Source organism: Engystomops pustulosus, chromosome 8 (assembly GCF_040894005.1).
Source record: "Engystomops pustulosus chromosome 8, aEngPut4.maternal, whole genome shotgun sequence".
NCBI classification, from domain to species: domain Eukaryota; kingdom Metazoa; phylum Chordata; class Amphibia; order Anura; family Leptodactylidae; genus Engystomops; species Engystomops pustulosus.
Window position 1 is genome coordinate 8629437 of NC_092418.1, and position 21116 is coordinate 8650552.

Below are 21116 nucleotides of genomic sequence, written 5' to 3' on the forward strand. Positions count from 1 at the left end.
ACCACCACCACCAGCCTGACCCGCTGATACAAGGCAGGATGGATCCATGACACCACCACCAGCCTGACCCGCTGATACAAGGCAGGATGGATCCATGACACCAGCACCACCAGCCTGACCCGCTGATACAAGGCAGGATGGATCCATGACACCACCACCACCAGCCTGAGCCGCTGATACAAGGCAGGATGGATCCATGACACCACCACCACCAGCCTGACCCGCTGATACAAGGCAGGATGGATCCATGACACCACCACCACCAGCCTGAGCCGCTGATACAAGGCAGGATGGATCCATGACACCACCAGCACCAGCCTGACCCGCTGATACAAGGCAGGATGGATCCATGACACCAGCACCACCAGCCTGACCCGCTGATACAAGGCAGGATGGATCCATGACACCACCACCACCAGCCTGAACCGCTGATACAAGGCAGGATGGATCCATGACACCACCACCACCAGCCTGAGCCGCTGATACAAGGCAGGATGGATCCATGACACCACCACCACCAGCCTGACCCGCTGATACAAGGCAGGATGGATCCATGACACCACCACCACCACCAGCCTGAGCCGCTGATACAAGGCAGGATGGATCCATGACACCACCACCACCAGCCTGACCCGCTGATACAAGGCAGGATGGATCCATGACACCACCACCACCAGCCTGACCCGCTGATACAAGGCAGGATGGATCCATGACACCACCACCACCAGCCTGAGCCGCTGATACAAGGCAGGATGGATCCATGACACCACCACCACCAGCCTGAGCCGCTGATACAAGGCAGGATGGATCCATGACACCAGCACCAGCCTGACCCGCTGATACAAGGCAGGATGGATCCATGACACCACCACCACCAGCCTGAACCGCTGATACAAGGCAGGATGGATCCATGACACCACCACCACCAGCCTGACCCGCTGATACAAGGCAGGATGGATCCATGACACCACCACCACCAGCCTGACCCGCTGATACAAGGCAGGATGGATCCATGACACCACCACCACCAGCCTGAGCCGCTGATACAAGGCAGGATGGATCCATGACACCACCACCACCAGCCTGACCCGCTGATACAAGGCAGGATGGATCCATGCTTTCATGTTGTTGTACCAAATTCTGACCCTACCATCCGAATGTCGCAGCAGAAATCGAGACTCCTCAGACCAGGCAACGTTTTTCCAATCTTCTACTGTCCAATTTGGATGAGCTTGTGCAAATTGTAGCCTCAGTTTCCTGTTCTTAGCTGAAAGGAGTGGCACCCGGTGTGGTCTTCTGCTGCTGTAGCCCATCTGCCTCAAAGTTGGACGTACTGTGCGTTCAGAGATGCTCTTCTGCCTACCTTGGTTGTAACGGGGGGTGATTTGAGTCACTGTTGCCTTTCTATCAGCTCGAACCAGTCTGCCCATTCTCCTCTGACCTCTGGCATCAACAAGGTATTCCGCCCACAGAACTGCCGCTCACTGGATGTTTTTTCTTTTTTGGACCATTCTATGTAAACCCTAGAGATGGTTGTGCGTGAAAATCCCAGTAGATCAGCAGTTTCTGAAATACTCAGACCAGCCCTTCTGGCACCACCAACCATGCCACGTTCAAAGGCCACAAATCACCTTTCTTCCCCATACTGATGCTCGGGAGAACTGCAGGAGATTGTCTTGACCATGTCTACATGCCTAAATGCACTGCCGCCATGTGATTGGCTGATTAGAAATTAAGTGTTAACGAGCAGTTGGACAGGTGTACCTAATAAAGTGGCCAGTGAGTGTATATCGCCCCAATCATTTACACACAGTGATTCCCTATACTCCCCCTGTGCTCAGTGCCGCCCCCTGCTGAGTAACGTGTGCAGTGCAGGGAGGGAGACCAAACAGGACTGAGTGATGCTCTGCAGAGTATTCCTCACGTGTCATCTCTCCACAGACAGGACTGAGCAATGCTCTGCAGAGTATTCCTCACATGTCATCTCTCCACAGACAGGACTGAGCAATGCTCTGCAGAGTATTCCTCACGTGTCATCTCTCCACAGACAGAACTGAGCAATGCTCTGCAGAGTATTCCTCACGTGTCATCTCTCCACAGACAGGACTGAGCGATGGTCTGCAGAGAATTCCTCACGTCATCTCTCCACAGACAGGACTTAGCGATGCTCTGCAGGATGGGTACCTGCAGAGTATTCCTCTCGTGTCACCTCTCCACAGACAGGACTGGGCGATGCTCAGCAGATTATTCCTCACGTGTCATCTCTCCACAGACAGGACTGAGCGATGCTCTGCAGAGTATTCCTCACGTGTCATCTCTCCACAGACAGGACTGAGCGATGGTCTGCAGAGAATTCCTCACGTCATCTCTCCACAGACAGGACTTAGCGATGCTCTGCAGGATGGGTACCTGCAGAGTATTCCTCTCGTGTCACCTCTCCACAGACAGGACTGGGCGATGCTCAGCAGATTATTCCTCAAGTGTCATCTCTCCACAGACAGGACTGGGCGATGCTCTGCAGATTATTCCTCACGTGTCATCTCTCCACAGACAGGACTGAGCGATGCTCTGCAGAGTATTCCTCACGTGTCAACTCTCCACAGACAGGACTGAGCGATGCTCTGCAGAGTATTCCTCACGTGTCATCTCTCCACAGACAGGGCTGAGCGATGCTCTGCAGAGTATTCCTCACGTGTCATCTCTCCACAGACAGGGCGTCTGGATAAGTCGCAGCCTCTGGTCTGTGGGCACACGGCTCCGGTGCTGGACATAGATTGGTGCCCACACAACGACAATGTCATCGCCAGCGGCTCCGAGGACTGCACCGTCATGGTAAGAGGGGGTCACCCTGCGTATGGAGGGGGGGGGGGGACAGCCCCAGGGTGGGGGCAGCACATTCATGTCTCTTCTTATTACACCAGGTATGGGAGATTCCCGACGGCGGGCTCACCCGCTCCCTCACAGAGCCCATTGTCACCCTGGAGGGTCACACAAAGAGGGTGGGGATTGTTCTGTGGCACCCGACTGCCCAGAATGTGCTACTGAGTGCAGGTAAGAGGGGGCACAGGGTGCACTGTTATCTGTGAGAGTGCAGGTAAGAGGGGGCACAGGCTGCACTGTTATCTGTGAGAGTGCAGGTAAGAGGGGGCACAGGGTGCACTGTTATCTGTGAGAGTGCAGGTAAGAGGGCGCACAGGCTGCACTGTTATCTGTGAGAGTGCAGGTAAGAGGGGGCACAGGCTGCACTGTTATCTGTGAGAGTGCAGGTAAGAGGGGGCACAGGGTGCACTGTTATCTGTGAGTGCAGGTAAGAGGTGGCACAGGGTGCACTGTTATCTGTGAGAGTGCAGGTAAGAGGGGGCACAGGCTGCACTGTTATCTGTGAGAGTGCAGGTAAGAGGGGGCACAGGGTGCACTGTTATCTGTGAGAGTGCAGGTAAGAGGGGGCACAGGCTGCACTGTTATCTGTGAGAGTGCAGGTAAGAGGGGGCACAGGGTGCACTGTTATCTGTGAGAGTGCAGGTAAGAGGGGGCACAGGCTGCACTGTTATCTGTGAGAGTGCAGGTAAGAGGGGGCACAGGGTGCACTGTTATCTGTGAGTGCAGGTAAGAGGGGGCACAGGGTGCACTGTTATCTGTGAGAGTGCAGGTAAGAGGGGGCACAGGCTGCACTGTTATCTGTGAGAGTGCAGGTAAGAGGGGGCACAGGGTGCACTGTTATCTGTGAGAGTGCAGGTAAGAGGGGGCACAGGGAGCACTGTTATCTGTGAGAGTGCAGGTAAGAGGGGGCACAGGCTGCACTGTTATCTGTGAGAGTGCAGGTAAGAGGGGGCACAGGGTGCACTGTTATCTGTGAGAGTGCAGGTAAGAGGGCGCACAGGGTGCACTGTTATCTGTGAGAGTGCAGGTAAGAGGGGGCACAGGGTGCACTGTTATCTGTGAGTGCAGGTAAGAGGGGGCACAGGCTGCACTGTTATCTGTGAGAGTGCAGGTAAGAGGGGGCACAGGGTGCACTGTTATCTGTGAGAGTGCAGGTAAGAGGGGGCACAGGCGGCACTGTTATCTGTGAGTGCAGGTAAGAGGGGGCACAGGCTGCACTGTTATCTGTGAGAGTGCAGGTAAGAGGGGGCACAGGGTGCACTGTTATCTGTGAGTGCAGGTAAGAGGGGGCACAGGCTGCACTGTTATCTGTGAGAGTGCAGGTAAGAGGGGGCACAGGGTGCACTGTTATCTGTGAGAGTGCAGGTAAGAGGGGGCACAGGGTGCACTGTTATCTGTGAGAGTGCAGGTAAGAGGTGGCACAGGGTGCACTGTTATCTGTGAGAGTGCAGGTAAGAGGGGGCACAGGGTGCACTGTTATCTGTGAGAGTGCAAGTAAGAGGGGGCACAGGCTGCACTGTTATCTGTGAGAGTGCAGGTAAGAGGGGGCACAGGGTGCACTGTTATCTGTGAGTGCAGGTAAGAGGGGGCACAGGGTGCACTGTTATCTGTGAGTGCAGGTAAGAGGGGGCACAGGCGGCACTGTTATCTGTGTGAGTGCAGGTAAGAGGGGGCACAGGCTGCACTGTTATCTGTGAGTGCAGGTAAGAGGGGGCACAGGCTGCACTGTTATCTGTGAGTGTAGGTAAGAGGGGGCACAGGGTGCACTGTTATCTGTGAGAGTGCAGGTAAGAGGAGCCACAGGGTGCACTGTTATCTGTGAGAGTGCAGGTAAGAGGGGGCACAGGGTGCACTGTTATCTATGAGTGCAGGTAAGAGGGGGCACAGGGTGCACTGTTATCTGTGAGAGTGCAGGTAAGAGGGGGCACAGGCTGCACTGTTATCTGTGAGAGTGCAGGTAAGAGGGGGCACAGGGTGCACTGTTATCTGTGAGAGTGCAGGTAAGAGGGGGCACAGGCTGCACTGTTATCTGTGAGAGTGCAGGTAAGAGGGGGCACAGGGTGCACTGTTATCTGTGAGTGCAGGTAAGAGGGGGCACAGGGTGCACTGTTATCTGTGAGAGTGCAGGTAAGAGGGGGCACAGGCTGCACTGTTATCTGTGAGAGTGCAGGTAAGAGGGGGCACAGGGTGCACTGTTATCTGTGAGAGTGCAGGTAAGAGGGGGCACAGGGAGCACTGTTATCTGTGAGAGTGCAGGTAAGAGGGGGCACAGGGTGCACTGTTATCTGTGAGAGTGCAGGTAAGAGGGGGCACAGGGTGCACTGTTATCTGTGAGAGTGCAGGTAAGAGGGCGCACAGGGTGCACTGTTATCTGTGAGAGTGCAGGTAAGAGGGCGCACAGGGTGCACTGTTATCTGTGAGAGTGCAGGTAAGAGGGCGCACAGGGTGCACTGTTATCTGTGAGAGTGCAGGTAAGAGGGGGCACAGGGTGCACTGTTATCTGTGAGAGTGCAGGTAAGAGGGGGCACAGGGTGCACTGTTATCTGTGAGAGTGCAGGTAAGAGGGGGCACAGGGTGCACTGTTATCTGTGAGAGTGCAGGTAAGAGGGGGCACAGGGTGCACTGTTATCTGTGAGAGTGCAGGTAAGAGGGGGCACAGGCTGCACTGTTATCTGTGAGAGTGCAGGTAAGAGGGGGCACAGGCGACACTGTTATCTGTGAGAGTGCAGGTAAGAGGGGGCACAGGCTGCACTGTTATCTGTGAGAGTGCAGGTAAGAGGGGGCACAGGGTGCACTGTTATCTGTGAGAGTGCAGGTAAGAGGGGGCACAGGGTGCACTGTTATCTGTTAGAGTGCAGGTAAGAGGGGGCACAGGGTGCACTGTTATCTGTGAGAGTGCAGGTAAGAGGGGGCACAGGGTGCACTGTTATCTGTGAGAGTGCAGGTAAGAGGGCGCACAGGGTGCACTGTTATCTGTGAGAGTGCAAGTAAGAGGGGGCACAGGGTGCACTGTTATCTGTGAGAGTGCAGGTAAGAGGGGGCACAGGCTGCACTGTTATCTATGAGAGTGCAGGTAAGAGGGGGCACAGGGTGCACTGTTATCTGTGAGAGTGCAGGTAAGAGGGGGCACAGGCTGCACTGTTATCTGTGAGAGTGCAGGTAAGAGGGGGCACAGGGTGCACTGTTATCTGTGAGAGTGCAGGTAAGAGGGGGCACAGGGTGCACTGTTATCTGTGAGAGTGCAGGTAAGAGGGGGCACAGGGTGCACTGTTATCTGTGAGAGTGCAGGTAAGAGGGGGCACAGGGTGCACTGTTATCTGTGAGAGTGCAGGTAAGAGGGGGCACAGGCTGCACTGTTATCTGTGAGAGTGCAGGTAAGAGGGGGCACAGGGTGCACTGTTATCTGTGAGTGCAGGTAAGAGGGGACACAGGCTGCACTGTTATCTGTGAGAGTGCAGGTAAGAGGGGGCACAGGCGGCACTGTTATCTGTGAGAGTGCAGGTAAGAGGGGGCACAGGGTGCACGGTTATCTGTGAGAGTGCAGGTAAGAGGGGGCACAGGGTGCACTGTTATCTGTGAGAGTGCAGGTAAGTAAGAGGGGGCACAGGGTGCACTGTTATCTGTGAGAGTGCAGGTAAGAGGGGGCACAGGGTGCACTGTTATCTGTGAGAGTGCAGGTAAGAGGGGGCACAGGGTGCACTGTTATCTGTGAGAGTGCAGGTAAGTAAGAGGGGGCACAGGCTGCACTGTTATCTGTGAGAGTGCAGGTAAGTAAGAGGGGGCACAGGGTGCACTGTTATCTGTGAGAGTGCAGGTAAGAGGGGGCACAGGGTGCACTGTTATCTGTGAGAGTGCAGGTAAGAGGGGGCACAGGGTGCACTGTTATCTGTGAGAGTGCAGGTAAGAGGGCGCACAGAGTGCACTGTTATCTGTGAGAGTGCAAGTAAGAGGGGGCACAGGGTGCACTGTTATCTGTGAGAGTGCAGGTAAGAGGGGGCACAGGCTGCACTGTTATCTATGAGAGTGCAGGTAAGAGGGGGCACAGGGTGCACTGTTATCTGTGAGAGTGCAGGTAAGAGGGGGCACAGGCGACACTGTTATCTGTGAGAGGGCAGGTAAGAGGGGGCACAGGCTGCACTGTTATCTGTGAGAGTGTAGGTAAGAGGGGGCACAGGGTGCACTGTTATCTGTGAGTGCTGGTAAGAGGGGACACATGCTGCACTGTTATCTGTGAGAGTGCAGGTAAGAGGGGGCACAGGGTGCACTGTTATCTGTGAGAGTGCAGGTAAGAGGGGGCACAGGCGGCACTGTTATCTGTGAGAGTGCAGGTAAGAGGGGGCACAGGGTGCACGGTTATCTGTGAGAGTGCAGGTAAGAGGGGGCACAGGGTGCACTGTTATCTGTGAGAGTGCAGGTAAGAGGGGGCACAGGCTGCACTGTTATCTGTGAGAGTGCAGGTAAGAGGGGGCACAGGCTGCACTGTTATCTGTGAGAGTGCAGGTAAGAGGGGGCACAGGGTGCACTGTTATCTGTGAGAGTGCAGGTAAGAGGGGGCCCAGGGTGCACTGTTATCTGTGAGAGTGCAGGTAAGAGGGGGCACAGGGTGCACTGTTATCTGTGAGAGTGCAGGTAAGAGGGGGCACAGGGTGCACTGTTATCTGTGAGAGTGCAGGTAAGAGGGGGCACAGGGTGCACTGTTATCTGTGAGAGTGCAGGTAAGAGGGGGCACAGGGTGCACTGTTATCTGTGAGAGTGCAGGTAAGAGGGGGCACAGGGTGCACTGTTATCTGTGAGAGTGCAGGTAAGAGGGGGCACAGGGTGCACTGTTATCTGTGAGAGTGCAGGTAAGAGGGCGCACAGGGTGCACTGTTATCTGTGAGTGCAGGTAAGAGGGGGCACAGGCTGCACTGTTATCTGTGAGAGTGCAGGTAAGAGGGGGCACAGGCTGCACTGTTATCTGTGAGAGTGCAGGTAAGAGGGGGCACAGGGTGCACTGTTATCTGTGAGTGCAGGTAAGAGGGGGCACAGGCTGCACTGTTATCTGTGAGAGTGCAGGTAAGAGGGGGCACAGGCTGCACTGTTATCTGTGAGAGTGCAGGTAAGAGGGCGCACAGGGTGCACTGTTATCTGTGAGAGTGCAGGTAAGAGGGGGCACAGGCGGCACTGTTATCTGTGAGAGTGCAGGTAAGAGGGGGCACAGGGTGCACTGTTATCTGTGAGAGTGCAGGTAAGAGGGGGCACAGGCGGCACTGTTATCTGTGAGAGTGCAGGTAAGAGAGGACACAGGGTGCACTGTTATCTGTGAGAGTGCAGGTAAGAGGGGGCACAGGCGGCACTGTTATCTGTGAGAGTGCAGGTAAGAGGGAGCACAGGCTGCACTGTTATCTATGAGAGTGCAGGTAAGAGGGGGCACAGGGTGCACTGTTATCTGTGAGAGTGCAGGTAAGAGGGGGCACAGGGTGCACTGTTATCTGTGAGAGTGCAGGTAAGAGAGGACACAGGGTGCACTGTTATCTGTGAGAGTGCAGGTAAGAGGGGGCACAGGCGGCACTGTTATCTGTGAGAGTGCAGGTAAGAGGGAGCACAGGCTGCACTGTTATCTATGAGAGTGCAGGTAAGAGGGGGCACAGGGTGCACTGTTATCTGTGAGAGTGCAGGTAAGAGGGGGCACAGGCTGCACTGTTATCTGTGAGAGTGCAGGTAAGAGGGGGCACAGGGTGCACTGTTATCTGTGAGAGTGCAGGTAAGAGGGGGCACAGGGTGCACTGTTATCTGTGAGAGTGCAGGTAAGAGGGGGCACAGGGTGCACTGTTATCTGTGAGAGTGCAGGTAAGAGGGGGCACAGGGTGCACTGTTATCTGTGAGAGTGCAGGTAAGAGGGGGCACAGGGTGCACTGTTATCTGTGAGTGCAGGTAAGAGGGGGCACAGGGTGCACTGTTATCTGTGAGAGTGCAGGTAAGAGGGGGCACAGGGTGCACTGTTATCTGTGAGAGTGCAGGTAAGAGGGGGCACAGGCTGCACTGTTATCTGTGAGAGTGCAGGTAAGAGGGGGCACAGGGTGCACTGTTATCTGTGAGAGTGTAGGTAAGAGGGGGCACAGGGTGCACTGTTATCTGTGAGAGTGCAGGTAAGAGGGGGCACAGGGTGCACTGTTATCTGTGAGAGTGCAGGTAAGAGGGGGCACAGGGTGCACTGTTATCTGTGAGAGTGCAGGTAAGAGGGGGCACAGGCTGCACTGTTATCTGTGAGAGTGCAGGTAAGAGGGGGCACAGGGTGCACTGTTATCTGTGAGTGCAGGTAAGAGGGGGCACAGGCTGCACTGTTATCTGTGAGAGTGCAGGTAAGAGGGGGCACAGGGTGCACTGTTATCTGTGAGAGTGCAGGTAAGAGGGGGCACAGGGTGCACTGTTATCTGTGAGAGTGCAGGTAAGAGTGGGCACAGGGTGCACTGTTATCTGTGAGAGTGCAGGTAAGAGGGGGCACAGGGTGCACTGTTATCTGTGAGAGTGCAGGTAAGAGGGGGCACAGGCTGCACTGTTATCTGTGAGAGTGCAGGTAAGAGGGGGCACAGGGTGCACTGTTATCTGTGAGAGTGCAGGTAAGTAAGAGGGGGCACAGGGTGCACTGTTATCTGTGAGAGTGCAGGTAAGAGGGGGCACAGGGTGCACTGTTATCTGTGAGTGCAGGTAAGAGGGGGCACAGGGTGCACGGTTATCTGTGAGTGCAGGTAAGAGGGGACACAGGCTGCACTGTTATCTGTGAGAGTGCAGGTAAGAGGGGGCACAGGGTGCACTGTTATCTGTGAGATTGCAGGTAAGAGGGGGCACAGGGTGCACTGTTATCTGTGAGAGTGCAGGTAAGAGGGCGCACAGGGTGCACTGTTATCTGTGAGAGTGCAGGTAAGTAAGAGGGGGCACAGGGTGCACTGTTATCTGTGAGAGTGCAGGTAAGAGGGGGCACAGGCTGCACTGTTATCTGTGAGAGTGCAGGTAAGAGGGGGCACAGGGTGCACTGTTATCTGTGAGAGTGCAGGTAAGAGGGGGCACAGGGTACACTGTTATCTGTGAGAGTGCAGGTAAGAGGGGGCACAGGCTGCACTGTTATCTGTGAGAGTGCAGGTAAGAGGGGACACAGGGTGCACTGTTATCTGTGAGAGTGCAGGTAAGTAAGAGGGGTCACAGGGTGCACTGTTATCTGTGAGAGTGCAGGTAAGAGGGGGCACAGGCGGCACTGTTATCTGTGAGAGTGCAGGTAAGAGGGGGCACAGGCTGCACTGTTATCTGTGAGAGTGCAGGTAAGAGGGCGCACAGGGTGCACTGTTATCTGTGAGAGTGCAGGTAAGAGGGGGCACAGGGTGCACTGTTATCTGTGAGAGTGCAGGTAAGAGGGGGCACAGGGTGCACTGTTATCTGTGAGAGTGCAGGTAAGAGGGGGCACAGGGTGCACTGTTATCTGTGAGAGTGCAGGTAAGAGGGGGCACAGGGTGCACTGTTATCTGTGAGTGCAGGTAAGAGGGGGCACAGGCTGCACTGGTATCTGTGAGAGTGCAGGTAAGAGGGGGCACAGGGTGCACTGTTATCTGTGAGTGCAGGTAAGAGGGGGCACAGGCTGCACTGTTATCTGTGAGAGTGCAGGTAAGAGGGGGCACAGGGTGCACTGTTATCTGTGAGAGTGCAGGTAAGAGGGCGCACAGGGTGCACTGTTATCTGTGAGAGTGCAGGTAAGAGGGGGCACAGGCTGCACTGTTATCTGTGAGAGTGCAGGTAAGAGGGCGCACAGGGTGCACTGTTATCTGTGAGAGTGCAGGTAAGAGGGGGCACAGGGTGCACTGTTATCTGTGAGAGTGCAGGTAAGAGGGGGCACAGGCTGCACTGTTATCTGTGAGAGTGCAGGTAAGAGGGGGCACAGGGTGCACTGTTATCTGTGAGAGTGCAGGTAAGAGGGCGCACAGGCTGCACTGTTATCTGTGAGAGTGCAGGTAAGTAAGAGGGGGCACAGGGTGCACTGTTATCTGTGAGAGTGCAGGTAAGAGGGGGCACAGGGTACACTGTTATCTGTGAGAGTGCAGGTAAGAGGGGGCACAGGCTGCACTGTTATCTGTGAGAGTGCAGGTAAGAGGGGACACAGGGTGCACTGTTATCTGTGAGAGTGCAGGTAAGTAAGAGGGGTCACAGGGTGCACTGTTATCTGTGAGAGTGCAGGTAAGAGGGGGCACAGGCGGCACTGTTATCTGTGAGAGTGCAGGTAAGAGGGGGCACAGGCTGCACTGTTATCTGTGAGAGTGCAGGTAAGAGGGCGCACAGGGTGCACTGTTATCTGTGAGAGTGCAGGTAAGAGGGGGCACAGGGTGCACTGTTATCTGTGAGAGTGCAGGTAAGAGGGGGCACAGGGTGCACTGTTATCTGTGAGAGTGCAGGTAAGAGGGGGCACAGGGTGCACTGTTATCTGTGAGAGTGCAGGTAAGAGGGGGCACAGGGTGCACTGTTATCTGTGAGTGCAGGTAAGAGGGGGCACAGGCTGCACTGGTATCTGTGAGAGTGCAGGTAAGAGGGGGCACAGGGTGCACTGTTATCTGTGAGTGCAGGTAAGAGGGGGCACAGGCTGCACTGTTATCTGTGAGAGTGCAGGTAAGAGGGGGCACAGGGTGCACTGTTATCTGTGAGAGTGCAGGTAAGAGGGCGCACAGGGTGCACTGTTATCTGTGAGAGTGCAGGTAAGAGGGGGCACAGGCTGCACTGTTATCTGTGAGAGTGCAGGTAAGAGGGCGCACAGGGTGCACTGTTATCTGTGAGAGTGCAGGTAAGAGGGGGCACAGGGTGCACTGTTATCTGTGAGAGTGCAGGTAAGAGGGGGCACAGGCTGCACTGTTATCTGTGAGAGTGCAGGTAAGAGGGGGCACAGGCTGCACTGTTATCTGTGAGAGTGCAGGTAAGAGGGGGCACAGGCTGCACTGTTATCTGTGAGAGTGCAGGTAAGAGGGGGCACAGGGTGCACTGTTATCTGTGAGAGTGCAGGTAAGAGGGGGCACAGGCTGCACTGTTATCTGTGAGAGTGCAGGTAAGAGGGGGCACAGGCGGCACTGTTATCTGTGAGAGTGCAGGTAAGAGGGGGCACAGGCTGCACTGTTATCTGTGAGTGCAGGTAAGAGGGGGCACAGGGTGCACTGTTATCTGTGAGAGTGCAGGTAAGAGGGGACACAGGCTGCACTGTTATCTGTGAGAGTGCAGGTAAGAGGGGGCACAGGCTGCACTGTTATCTGTGAGAGTGCAGGTAAGAGGGGGCACAGGCTGCACTGTTATCTGTGAGAGTGCAGGTAAGAGGGGGCACAGGGTGCACTGTTATCTGTGAGAGTGCAGGTAAGAGGGGGCACAGGGTGCACTGTTATCTGTGAGAGTGCAGGTAAGAGGGGGCACAGGGTGCACTGTTATCTGTGAGAGTGCAGGTAAGAGGGGGCACAGGCGGCACTGTTATCTGTGAGAGTGCAGGTAAGAGGGGGCACAGGCTGCACTGTTATCTGTGAGAGTGTAGGTAAGAGGGGGCACAGGCTGCACTGTTATCTGTGAGAGTGCAGGTAAGAGGGGGCACAGGGTGCACTGTTATCTGGGAGAGTGCAGGTAAGAGGGGGCACAGGGTGCACTGTTATCTGTGAGAGTGCAGGTAAGAGGGGGCACAGGGTGCACTGTTATCTGTGAGTGCAGGTAAGAGGGGGCACAGGCTGCACTGTTATCTGTGAGAGTGTAGGTAAGAGGGGGCACAGGGTGCACTGTTATCTGTGAGAGTGCAGGTAAGAGGGGGCACAGGGTGCACTGTTATCTGTGAGTGCAGGTAAGAGGGGGCACAGGCTGCACTGTTATCTGTGAGAGTGCAGGTAAGAGGGGGCACAGGGTGCACTGTTATCTGTGAGAGTGCAGGTAAGAGGGCGCACAGGGTGCACTGTTATCTGTGAGAGTGCAGGTAAGAGGGGGCACAGGGTGCACTGTTATCTGTGAGAGTGCAGGTAAGAGGGGGCACAGGCTGCACTGTTATCTGTGAGAGTGCAGGTAAGAGGGGGCACAGGGTGCACTGTTATCTGTGAGAGTGCAGGTAAGAGGGGGCACAGGGTGCACTGTTATCTGTGAGAGTGCAGGTAAGAGGTGGCACAGGGTGCACTGTTATCTGTGAGAGTGCAGGTAAGAGGGGGCACAGGGTGCACTGTTATCTGTGAGAGTGCAGGTAAGAGGGGGCACAGGCGGCACTGTTATCTGTGAGAGTGCAGGTAAGAGGGGGCACAGGCTGCACTGTTATCTGTGAGAGTGCAGGTAAGAGGGGGCACAGGCGGCACTGTTATCTGTGAGAGTGCAGGTAAGAGGGGGCACAGGCTGCACTGTTATCTGTGAGAGTGCAGGTAAGAGGGGGCACAGGGTGCACTGTTATCTGTGAGTGCAGGTAAGAGGGGGCACAGGGTGCACTGTTATCTGTGAGTGCAGGTAAGAGGGGGCACAGGCTGCACTGTTATCTGTGAGAGTGCAGGTAAGAGGGGGCACAGGGTGCACTGTTATCTGTGAGAGTGCTGGTAAGAGGGGGCACAGGGTGCAATGTTATCTGTGAGAGTGCAGGTAAGAGGGGGCACAGGCTGCACTGTTATCTGTGAGAGTGCAGGTAAGAGGGGGCACAGGGTGCACTGTTATCTGTGAGAGTGCAGGTAAGAGGGGGCACAGGGTGCACTGTTATCTGTGAGAGTGCAGGTAAGAGGGGGCACAGGGTGCACTGTTATCTGTGAGAGTGCAGGTAAGAGGGGGCACAGGGTGCACTGTTATCTGTGAGAGTGCAGGTAAGAGGGGGCACAGGGTGCACTGTTATCTGTGAGAGTGCAGGTAAGAGGGGGCACAGGCTGCACTGTTATCTGTGAGTGCAGGTAAGAGGGGGCACAGGCTGCACTGTTATCTGTGAGAGTGCAGGTAAGAGGGGGCACAGGCTGCACTGTTATCTGTGAGAGTGCAGGTAAGTAAGAGGGGTCACAGGGTGCACTGTTATCTGTGAGAGTGCAGGTAAGAGGGCGCACAGGGTGCACTGTTATCTGTGAGAGTGCAGGTAAGAGGGGGCACAGGGTGCACTGTTATCTGTGAGAGTGCAGGTAAGAGGGCGCACAGGGTGCACTGTTATCTGTGAGTGCAGGTAAGAGGGGGCACAGGCTGCACTGTTATCTGTGAGAGTGCAGGTAAGAGGGCGCACAGGGTGCACTGTTATCTGTGAGAGTGCAGGTAAGAGGGGGCACAGGGTGCACTGTTATCTGTGAGAGTGCAGGTAAGAGGGCGCACAGGGTGCACTGTTATCTGTGAGTGCAGGTAAGAGGGGGCACAGGCTGCACTGTTATCTGTGAGAGTGCAGGTAAGAGGGGGCACAGGCTGCACTGTTATCTGTGAGAGTGCAGGTAAGAGGGGGCACAGGGTGCACTGTTATCTGTGAGTGCAGGTAAGAGGGGGCACAGGGTGCACTGTTATCTGTGAGTGCAGGTAAGAGGGGGCACAGGCTGCACTGTTATCTGTGAGAGTGCAGGTAAGAGGGGACACAGGGTGCACTGTTATCTGTGAGAGTGCAGGTAAGAGGGGGCACAGGCTGCACTGTTATCTGTGAGTGCAGGTAAGAGGGGACACAGGGTGCACTGTTATCTGTGAGAGTGCAGGTAAGAGGGCGCACAGGGTGCACTGTTATCTGTGAGAGTGCAGGTAAGAGGGGGCACAGGGTGCACTGTTATCTGTGAGTGCAGGTAAGAGGGGGCACAGGGTGCACTGTTATCTGTGAGTGCAGGTAAGAGGGGGCACAGGCTGCACTGTTATCTGTGAGAGTGCAGGTAAGAGGGGGCACAGGGTGCACTGTTATCTGTGAGAGTGCAGGTAAGAGGGCGCACAGGGTGCACTGTTATCTGTGAGAGTGCAGGTAAGAGGGGGCACAGGCTGCACTGTTATCTGTGAGTGCAGGTAAGAGGGGGCACAGGGTGCACTGTTATCTGTGAGTGCAGGTAAGAGGGGGCACAGGCTGCACTGTTATCTGTGAGAGTGCAGGTAAGAGGGGGCACAGGGTGCACTGTTATCTGTGAGAGTGCAGGTAAGAGGGGGCACAGGCTGCACTGTTATCTGTGAGTGCAGGTAAGAGGGGGCACAGGGTGCACTGTTATCTGTGAGAGTGCAGGTAAGAGGGCGCACAGGGTGCACTGTTATCTGTGAGTGCAGGTAAGAGGGGGCACAGGGTGCACTGTTATCTGTGAGAGTGCAGGTAAGTAAGAGGGGGCACAGGGTGCACTGTTATCTGTGAGTGCAGGTAAGAGGGGGCACAGGGTGCACTGTTATCTGTGAGTGCAGGTAAGAGGGGGCACAGGGTGCACTGTTATCTGTGAGTGCAGGTAAGAGGGGGCACAGGGTGCACTGTTATCTGTGAGAGTGCAGGTAAGAGGGGGCACAGGGTACACTGTTATCTGTGAGAGTGCAGGTAAGAGGGGGCACAGGGTGCACTGTTATCTGTGAGTGCAGGTAAGAGGGGGCACAGGGTGCACTGTTATCTGTGAGAGTGCAGGTAAGAGGGGGCACAGGCTGCACTGTTATCTGTGAGTGCAGGTAAGAGGGGGCACAGGGTGCACTGTTATCTGTGAGAGTGCAGGTAAGAGGGGGCACAGGCTGCACTGTTATCTGTGAGAGTGCAGGTAAGAGGGGGCACAGGGTGCACTGTTATCTGTGAGAGTGCAGGTAAGAGGGGGCACAGGGTGCACTGTTATCTGTGAGTGCAGGTAAGAGGGGGCACAGGGTGCACTGTTATCTGTGAGTGCAGGTAAGAGGGGGCACAGGCTGCACTGTTATCTGTGAGAGTGCAGGTAAGAGGGGGCACAGGGTGCACTGTTATCTGTGAGAGTGCAGGTAAGAGGGGGCACAGGCTGCACTGTTATCTGTGAGTTCAGGTAAGAGGGGGCACAGGGTGCACTGTTATCTGTGAGTGCAGGTAAGAGGGGACACAGGCTGCACTGTTATCTGTGAGAGTGCAGGTAAGAGGGGGCACAGGGTGCACTGTTATCTGTGAGAGTGCAGGTAAGAGGGGGCACAGGGTGCACTGTTATCTGTGAGTGCAGGTAAGAGGGGGCACAGGGTGCACTGTTATCTGTGAGTGCAGGTAAGAGGGGACACAGGCTGCACTGTTATCTGTGAGAGTGCAGGTAAGAGGGGGCACAGGGTGCACTGTTATCTGTGAGAGTGTAGGTAAGAGGGGGCACAGGGTGCACTGTTATCTGTGAGTGCAGGTAAGAGGGGGCACAGGGTGCACTGTTATCTGTGAGAGTGCAGGTAAGAGGGGGCACAGGCTGCACTGTTATCTGTGAGTGCAGGTAAGAGGGGGCACAGGGTGCACTGTTATCTGTGAGAGTGCAGGTAAGAGGGGGCACAGGGTGCACTGTTATCTGTGAGTGCAGGTAAGAGGGGGCACAGGGTGCACTGTTATCTGTGAGAGTGCAGGTAAGAGGGGGCACAGGGTGCACTGTTATCTGTGAGAGTGTAGGTAAGAGGGGGCACAGGGTGCACTGTTATCTGTGAGAGTGCAGGTAAGAGGGCGCACAGGGTGCACTGTTATCTGTGAGAGTGCAGGTAAGAGGGGGCACAGGCTGCACTGTTATCTGTGAGTGCAGGTAAGAGGGGGCACAGGGTGCACTGTTATCTGTGAGAGTGCAGGTAAGAGGGGGCACAGGGTGCACTGTTATCTGTGAGAGTGCAGGTAAGAGGGGGCACAGGGTGCACTGTTATCTGTGAGTGCAGGTAAGAGGGGGCACAGGGTGCACTGTTATCTGTGAGTGCAGGTAAGAGGGGACACAGGCTGCACTGTTATCTGTGAGAGTGCAGGTAAGAGGGGGCACAGGGTGCACTGTTATCTGTGAGAGTGCAGGTAAGAGGGGGCACAGGGTGCACTGTTATCTGTGAGAGTGCAGGTAAGAGGGGGCACAGGCTGCACTGTTATCTGTGAGAGTGCAGGTAAGAGGGGGCACAGGGTGCACTGTTATCTGTGAGTGCAGGTAAGAGGGGGCACAGGGTGCACTGTTATCTGTGAGAGTGCAGGTAAGAGGGGGCACAGGGTGCACTGTTATCCGTGAGAGTGTAGGTAAGAGGGGGCACAGGGTGCACTGTTATCTGTGAGAGTGCAGGTAAGAGGGGGCACAGGGTGCACTGTTATCCGTGAGAGTGTAGGTAAGAGGGGGCACAGGGTGCACTGTTATCTGTGAGAGTGCAGGTAAGAGGGGGCACAGGGTGCACTGTTATCCGTGAGAGTGTAGGTAAGAGGGGGCACAGGGTGCACTGTTATCTGTGAGTGCAGGTAAGAGGGGGCACAGGGTGCACTGTTATCTGTGAGAGTGCAGGTAAGAGGGGGCACAGGCTGCACTGTTATCTGTGAGAGTGCAGGTAAGAGGGGGCACAGGCTGCACTGTTATCTGTGAGTGCAGGTAAGAGGGGGCACAGGGTGCACTGTTATCTGTGAGTGCAGGTAAGAGGGGGCACAGGGTGCACTGTTATCTGTGAGAGTGCAGGTAAGAGGGGGCACAGGCTGCACTGTTATCTGTGAGAGTGCAGGTAAGAGGGGACACAGGCTGCACTGTTATCTGTGAGAGTGTAGGTAAGAGGGGGCACAGGGTGCACTGTTATCTGTGAGAGTGTAGGTAAGAGGGGGCACAGGGTGCACTGTTATCTGTGAGAGTGCAGGTAAGAGGGGACACAGGCTGCACTGTTATCTGTGAGAGTGCAGGTAAGAGGGGGCACAGGGTGCACTGTTATCTGTGAGAGTGCAGGTAAGAGGGGGCACAGGGTGCACTGTTATCTGTGAGTGCAGGTAAGAGGGGGCACAGGGTGCACTGTTATCTGTGAGAGTGCAGGTAAGAGGGGGCACAGGGTGCACTGTTATCTGTGAGTGCAGGTAAGAGGGGGCACAAGGTGCACTGTTATCTGTGAGTGCAGGTAAGAGGGGGCACAGGCTGCACTGTTATCTGTGAGTGCAGGTAAGAGGGGGCACAGGCTGCACTGTTATCTGTGAGTGCAGGTAAGAGGGGGCACAGAGTGCACTGTTATCTGTGAGAGTGCAGGTAAGAGGGCGCACAGGGTGCACTGTTATCTGTGAGAGTGCAGGTAAGAGGGGGCACAGGGTGCACTGTTATCTGTGAGTGCAGGTAAGAGGGGGCACAGGCTGCACTGTTATCTGTGAGAGTGCAGGTAAGAGGGGGCACAGGGTGCACTGTTATCTGTGAGAGTGCAGGTAAGAGGGGGCACAGGGTGCACTGTTATCTGTGAGTGCAGGTAAGAGGGGGCACAGGGTGCACTGTTATCTGTGAGTGCAGGTAAGAGGGGGCACAGGGTGCACTGTTATCTGTGAGAGTGCAGGTAAGAGGGGGCACAGGCTGCACTGTTATCTGTGAGAGTGCAGGTAAGAGGGGGCACAGGGTGCACTGTTATCTGTGAGAGTGCAGGTAAGAGGGGGCACAGGCTGCACTGTTATCTGTGAGTGCAGGTAAGAGGGGGCACAGGGTGCACTGTTATCTGTGAGTGCAGGTAAGAGGGGGCACAGGGTGCACTGTTATCTGTGAGAGTGCAGGTAAGAGGGGGCACAGGGTGCACTGTTATCTGTGAGAGTGCAGGTAAGAGGGGGCACAGGGTGCACTGTTATCTGTGAGAGTGCAGGTAAGAGGGGGCACAGGGTGCACTGTTATCTGTGAGTGCAGGTAAGAGGGCGCACAGGGTGCACTGTTATCTGTGAGAGTGCAGGTAAGAGGGGGCACAGGGTGCACTGTTATCTGTGAGAGTGCAGGTAAGAGGGGGCACAGGCTGCACTGTTATCTGTGAGTGCAGGTAAGAGGGGGCACAGGGTGCACTGTTATCTGTGAGAGTGCAGGTAAGAGGGGGCACAGGGTGCACTGTTATCTGTGAGAGTGCAGGTAAGAGGGGGCACAGGCTGCACTGTTATCTGTGAGAGTGCAGGTAAGAGGGGGCACAGGGTGCACTGTTAGCCATTGTGGGTAGGTGTGGCCTCCTTATTATTACACTCTGCTGTCCCCAGGCTGTGATAACGTCATCCTGATCTGGGACGTGGGCTGTGGACAGTCCATCATCTCCATAGACGAGACCCACAGCGACCTCATATACAGCGTGGCCTGGAACAGGAACGGCTCCCTCATCTGCACCTCCTGCAAAGACAAGAAGATCCGCATCATAGAGCCCAGATCAGGGGCCATTAAAGCGGTGAGTGTGCAGAGCATTACACCGCCCTGCCTGCAGAGCATTACACCCACCCTCTGCAGAGCATTACACCCCCCTGCCTGCAGAGCATTACACCCCCCTGCCTGCAGAGCATTACACCCCCCTGCCTGCAGAGCATTACACCCCCCTGCCTGCAGAGCATTACACCCCCCTGCCTGCAGAGCATTACACCCCCCTACCTGCAGAGCATTACAACCCCCTGCCTGCAGAGCATTACACCCGCCTCCTGACACGTTTTCTCTTCCTGCAGGAGAAGGACAAGGCCCATGAGGGCAGCCGCCCGGTCCGCGCCATTTTTGTGTCCGATGACCAGATACTTACCACGGGATTCAGTCGGATGAGCGAGCGGCAGGTGGCATTATGGGACACGGTGAGACCAGGATGACATTCTATATAATGAGGGTCTAGAACCCTTGAGGTCCGGAGTCTCTCGGACCCCCGCTCACTCCTCCCCCTTTTTCCCCCCACAGAAGGCCTTTGACTCTCCGCTGACCCTGCAGGAGCTGGACACGAGCAGTGGGGTCCTCATCCCCTTCTTCGACCCCGATACAAACATCGTCTACCTGTGCGGGAAGGTGGGTGCTGAGACCTTTGCACTTTTCTGGGTTACACTCGGTTGTGGGGTCTCAGGAGCTTCGTCTCTGTGTGTGGTTACAGGGGGACAGCAGTATCCGATACTTCGAGGTGACGGACGAGTCTCCCTACGTCCATTACTTGTCCGTGCACAGCAGTAAGGAGTCGCAGCGGGGGATGGGCTACATGCCAAAGCGCGGCCTGGAGGTCAACAAATGTGAGATAGCAAGGTGAGTAGTGAGGAGGGCGCCCCCTACTGGAGCCCCCCAGGACTGCGCCTCATGTGCCTCTTACTCTCATAGATTTTACAAGCTGCTCGAGAGGAAGTGCGAGCCGATCGGCATGACGGTGCCCCGCAAGGTGAGGTGCTGGCATTACATGGGGGGGTGACATCACTGGGGGGACGGCCTGACCATCGCTCCTCTCCTCCGCAGTCTGACCTGTTCCAGGAGGATCTGTACCCGGACACCATCGGCCCGGACCCTGCGCTTACAGCCGAGGAGTGGCTCTCCGGACAGGACGCCGAGCCGCTGCTCATCTCCCTAAAGGACGGCTACGCCCCGAGCAAGAGCCGCGAGCTGAAGGTCACCAAGAACATCCTCAACGTACGACTGCCCAAACGCAGCCAGTCCTCCGGCGGGGGCGGAGCTTGTACGGTAAGAGGGAGGGGCAAATCCTAGACATTCCTGGGGGGCAGTGCAACATAATAACACGCCAGGTCCTCCCACACACAGGACTCCGCCCTGGAGCAGCTCCTGGAGGACATCAAGCAGCTGAAGGCCACCGTATCCGAGCAGGAGAAACGCATCGCACAGCTAGAGGAGAAGGCCGCCAACTAGAGGCCGCCCGAGGCGTCACCAGGGGGAGGAGCCTGGCATTAACCCCACGTTGCTCCCATTACTGATGATATAATATAGGACACTGTGACATCACAGGGGGTGGGGTCAGTAAAACCTCCACTTATAACCCCACCCCCATCCTTCTGTTCCTCTCAGTCCTATGTGCCGGCCCCAAGGGGCGGAGCATGGTGTAAATACTACTGATAACGGTACCATCCCCCATTCCATGTCCTCGGGAAAGCTGGGTGAGGGACTGTCCATCAGTCACAGACAAGCACCCAGCTTTCCCAGAGTGATGAAAGGCATATCTACCAGGGTATGGGAGCGGGAGACACTGGGGGAGAAGCTGGAATGACTCCATATTGGCAGTCACTCAGCTTTTCCAGAAAGCCCAGGTACCTGAAATGAAAGCACTCAATGCTGGATTTTTTTTTTTACTGCAATACGAAACGCTGTTTAATATTGTCTGATGCCGCCTCCTGGAGAATAAATTGTCAACAGTCACTGTGGCTATGGCTTTTGTCAATGAAGTTTATTTAGAGGGCCCCTTTAAGAGCCGGCCTATCTTAT

General features: G+C 55.6%; 1 protein-coding gene across 1 annotated transcript in view; it reads left to right on the top strand.

Annotated features, from left to right (window-relative positions):
- Positions 1-21050, top strand: part of CORO1A (coronin 1A) — a 39800-nt gene extending 18750 nt beyond the window's left edge. The window contains exons 3-11 of the mRNA XM_072119562.1: positions 2710-2832; positions 2922-3051; positions 18935-19116; positions 19385-19504; positions 19605-19709; positions 19792-19937; positions 20010-20067; positions 20142-20363; positions 20442-21050. Of these exons, the coding sequence (XP_071975663.1) occupies positions 2710-2832; positions 2922-3051; positions 18935-19116; positions 19385-19504; positions 19605-19709; positions 19792-19937; positions 20010-20067; positions 20142-20363; positions 20442-20546 (1191 nt within the window). The 3' untranslated portion in view covers positions 20547-21050. The remainder of the gene's footprint in view (positions 1-2709; positions 2833-2921; positions 3052-18934; positions 19117-19384; positions 19505-19604; positions 19710-19791; positions 19938-20009; positions 20068-20141; positions 20364-20441) is intronic.
- The last annotated feature ends 66 nt before the right edge of the window (positions 21051-21116 follow it).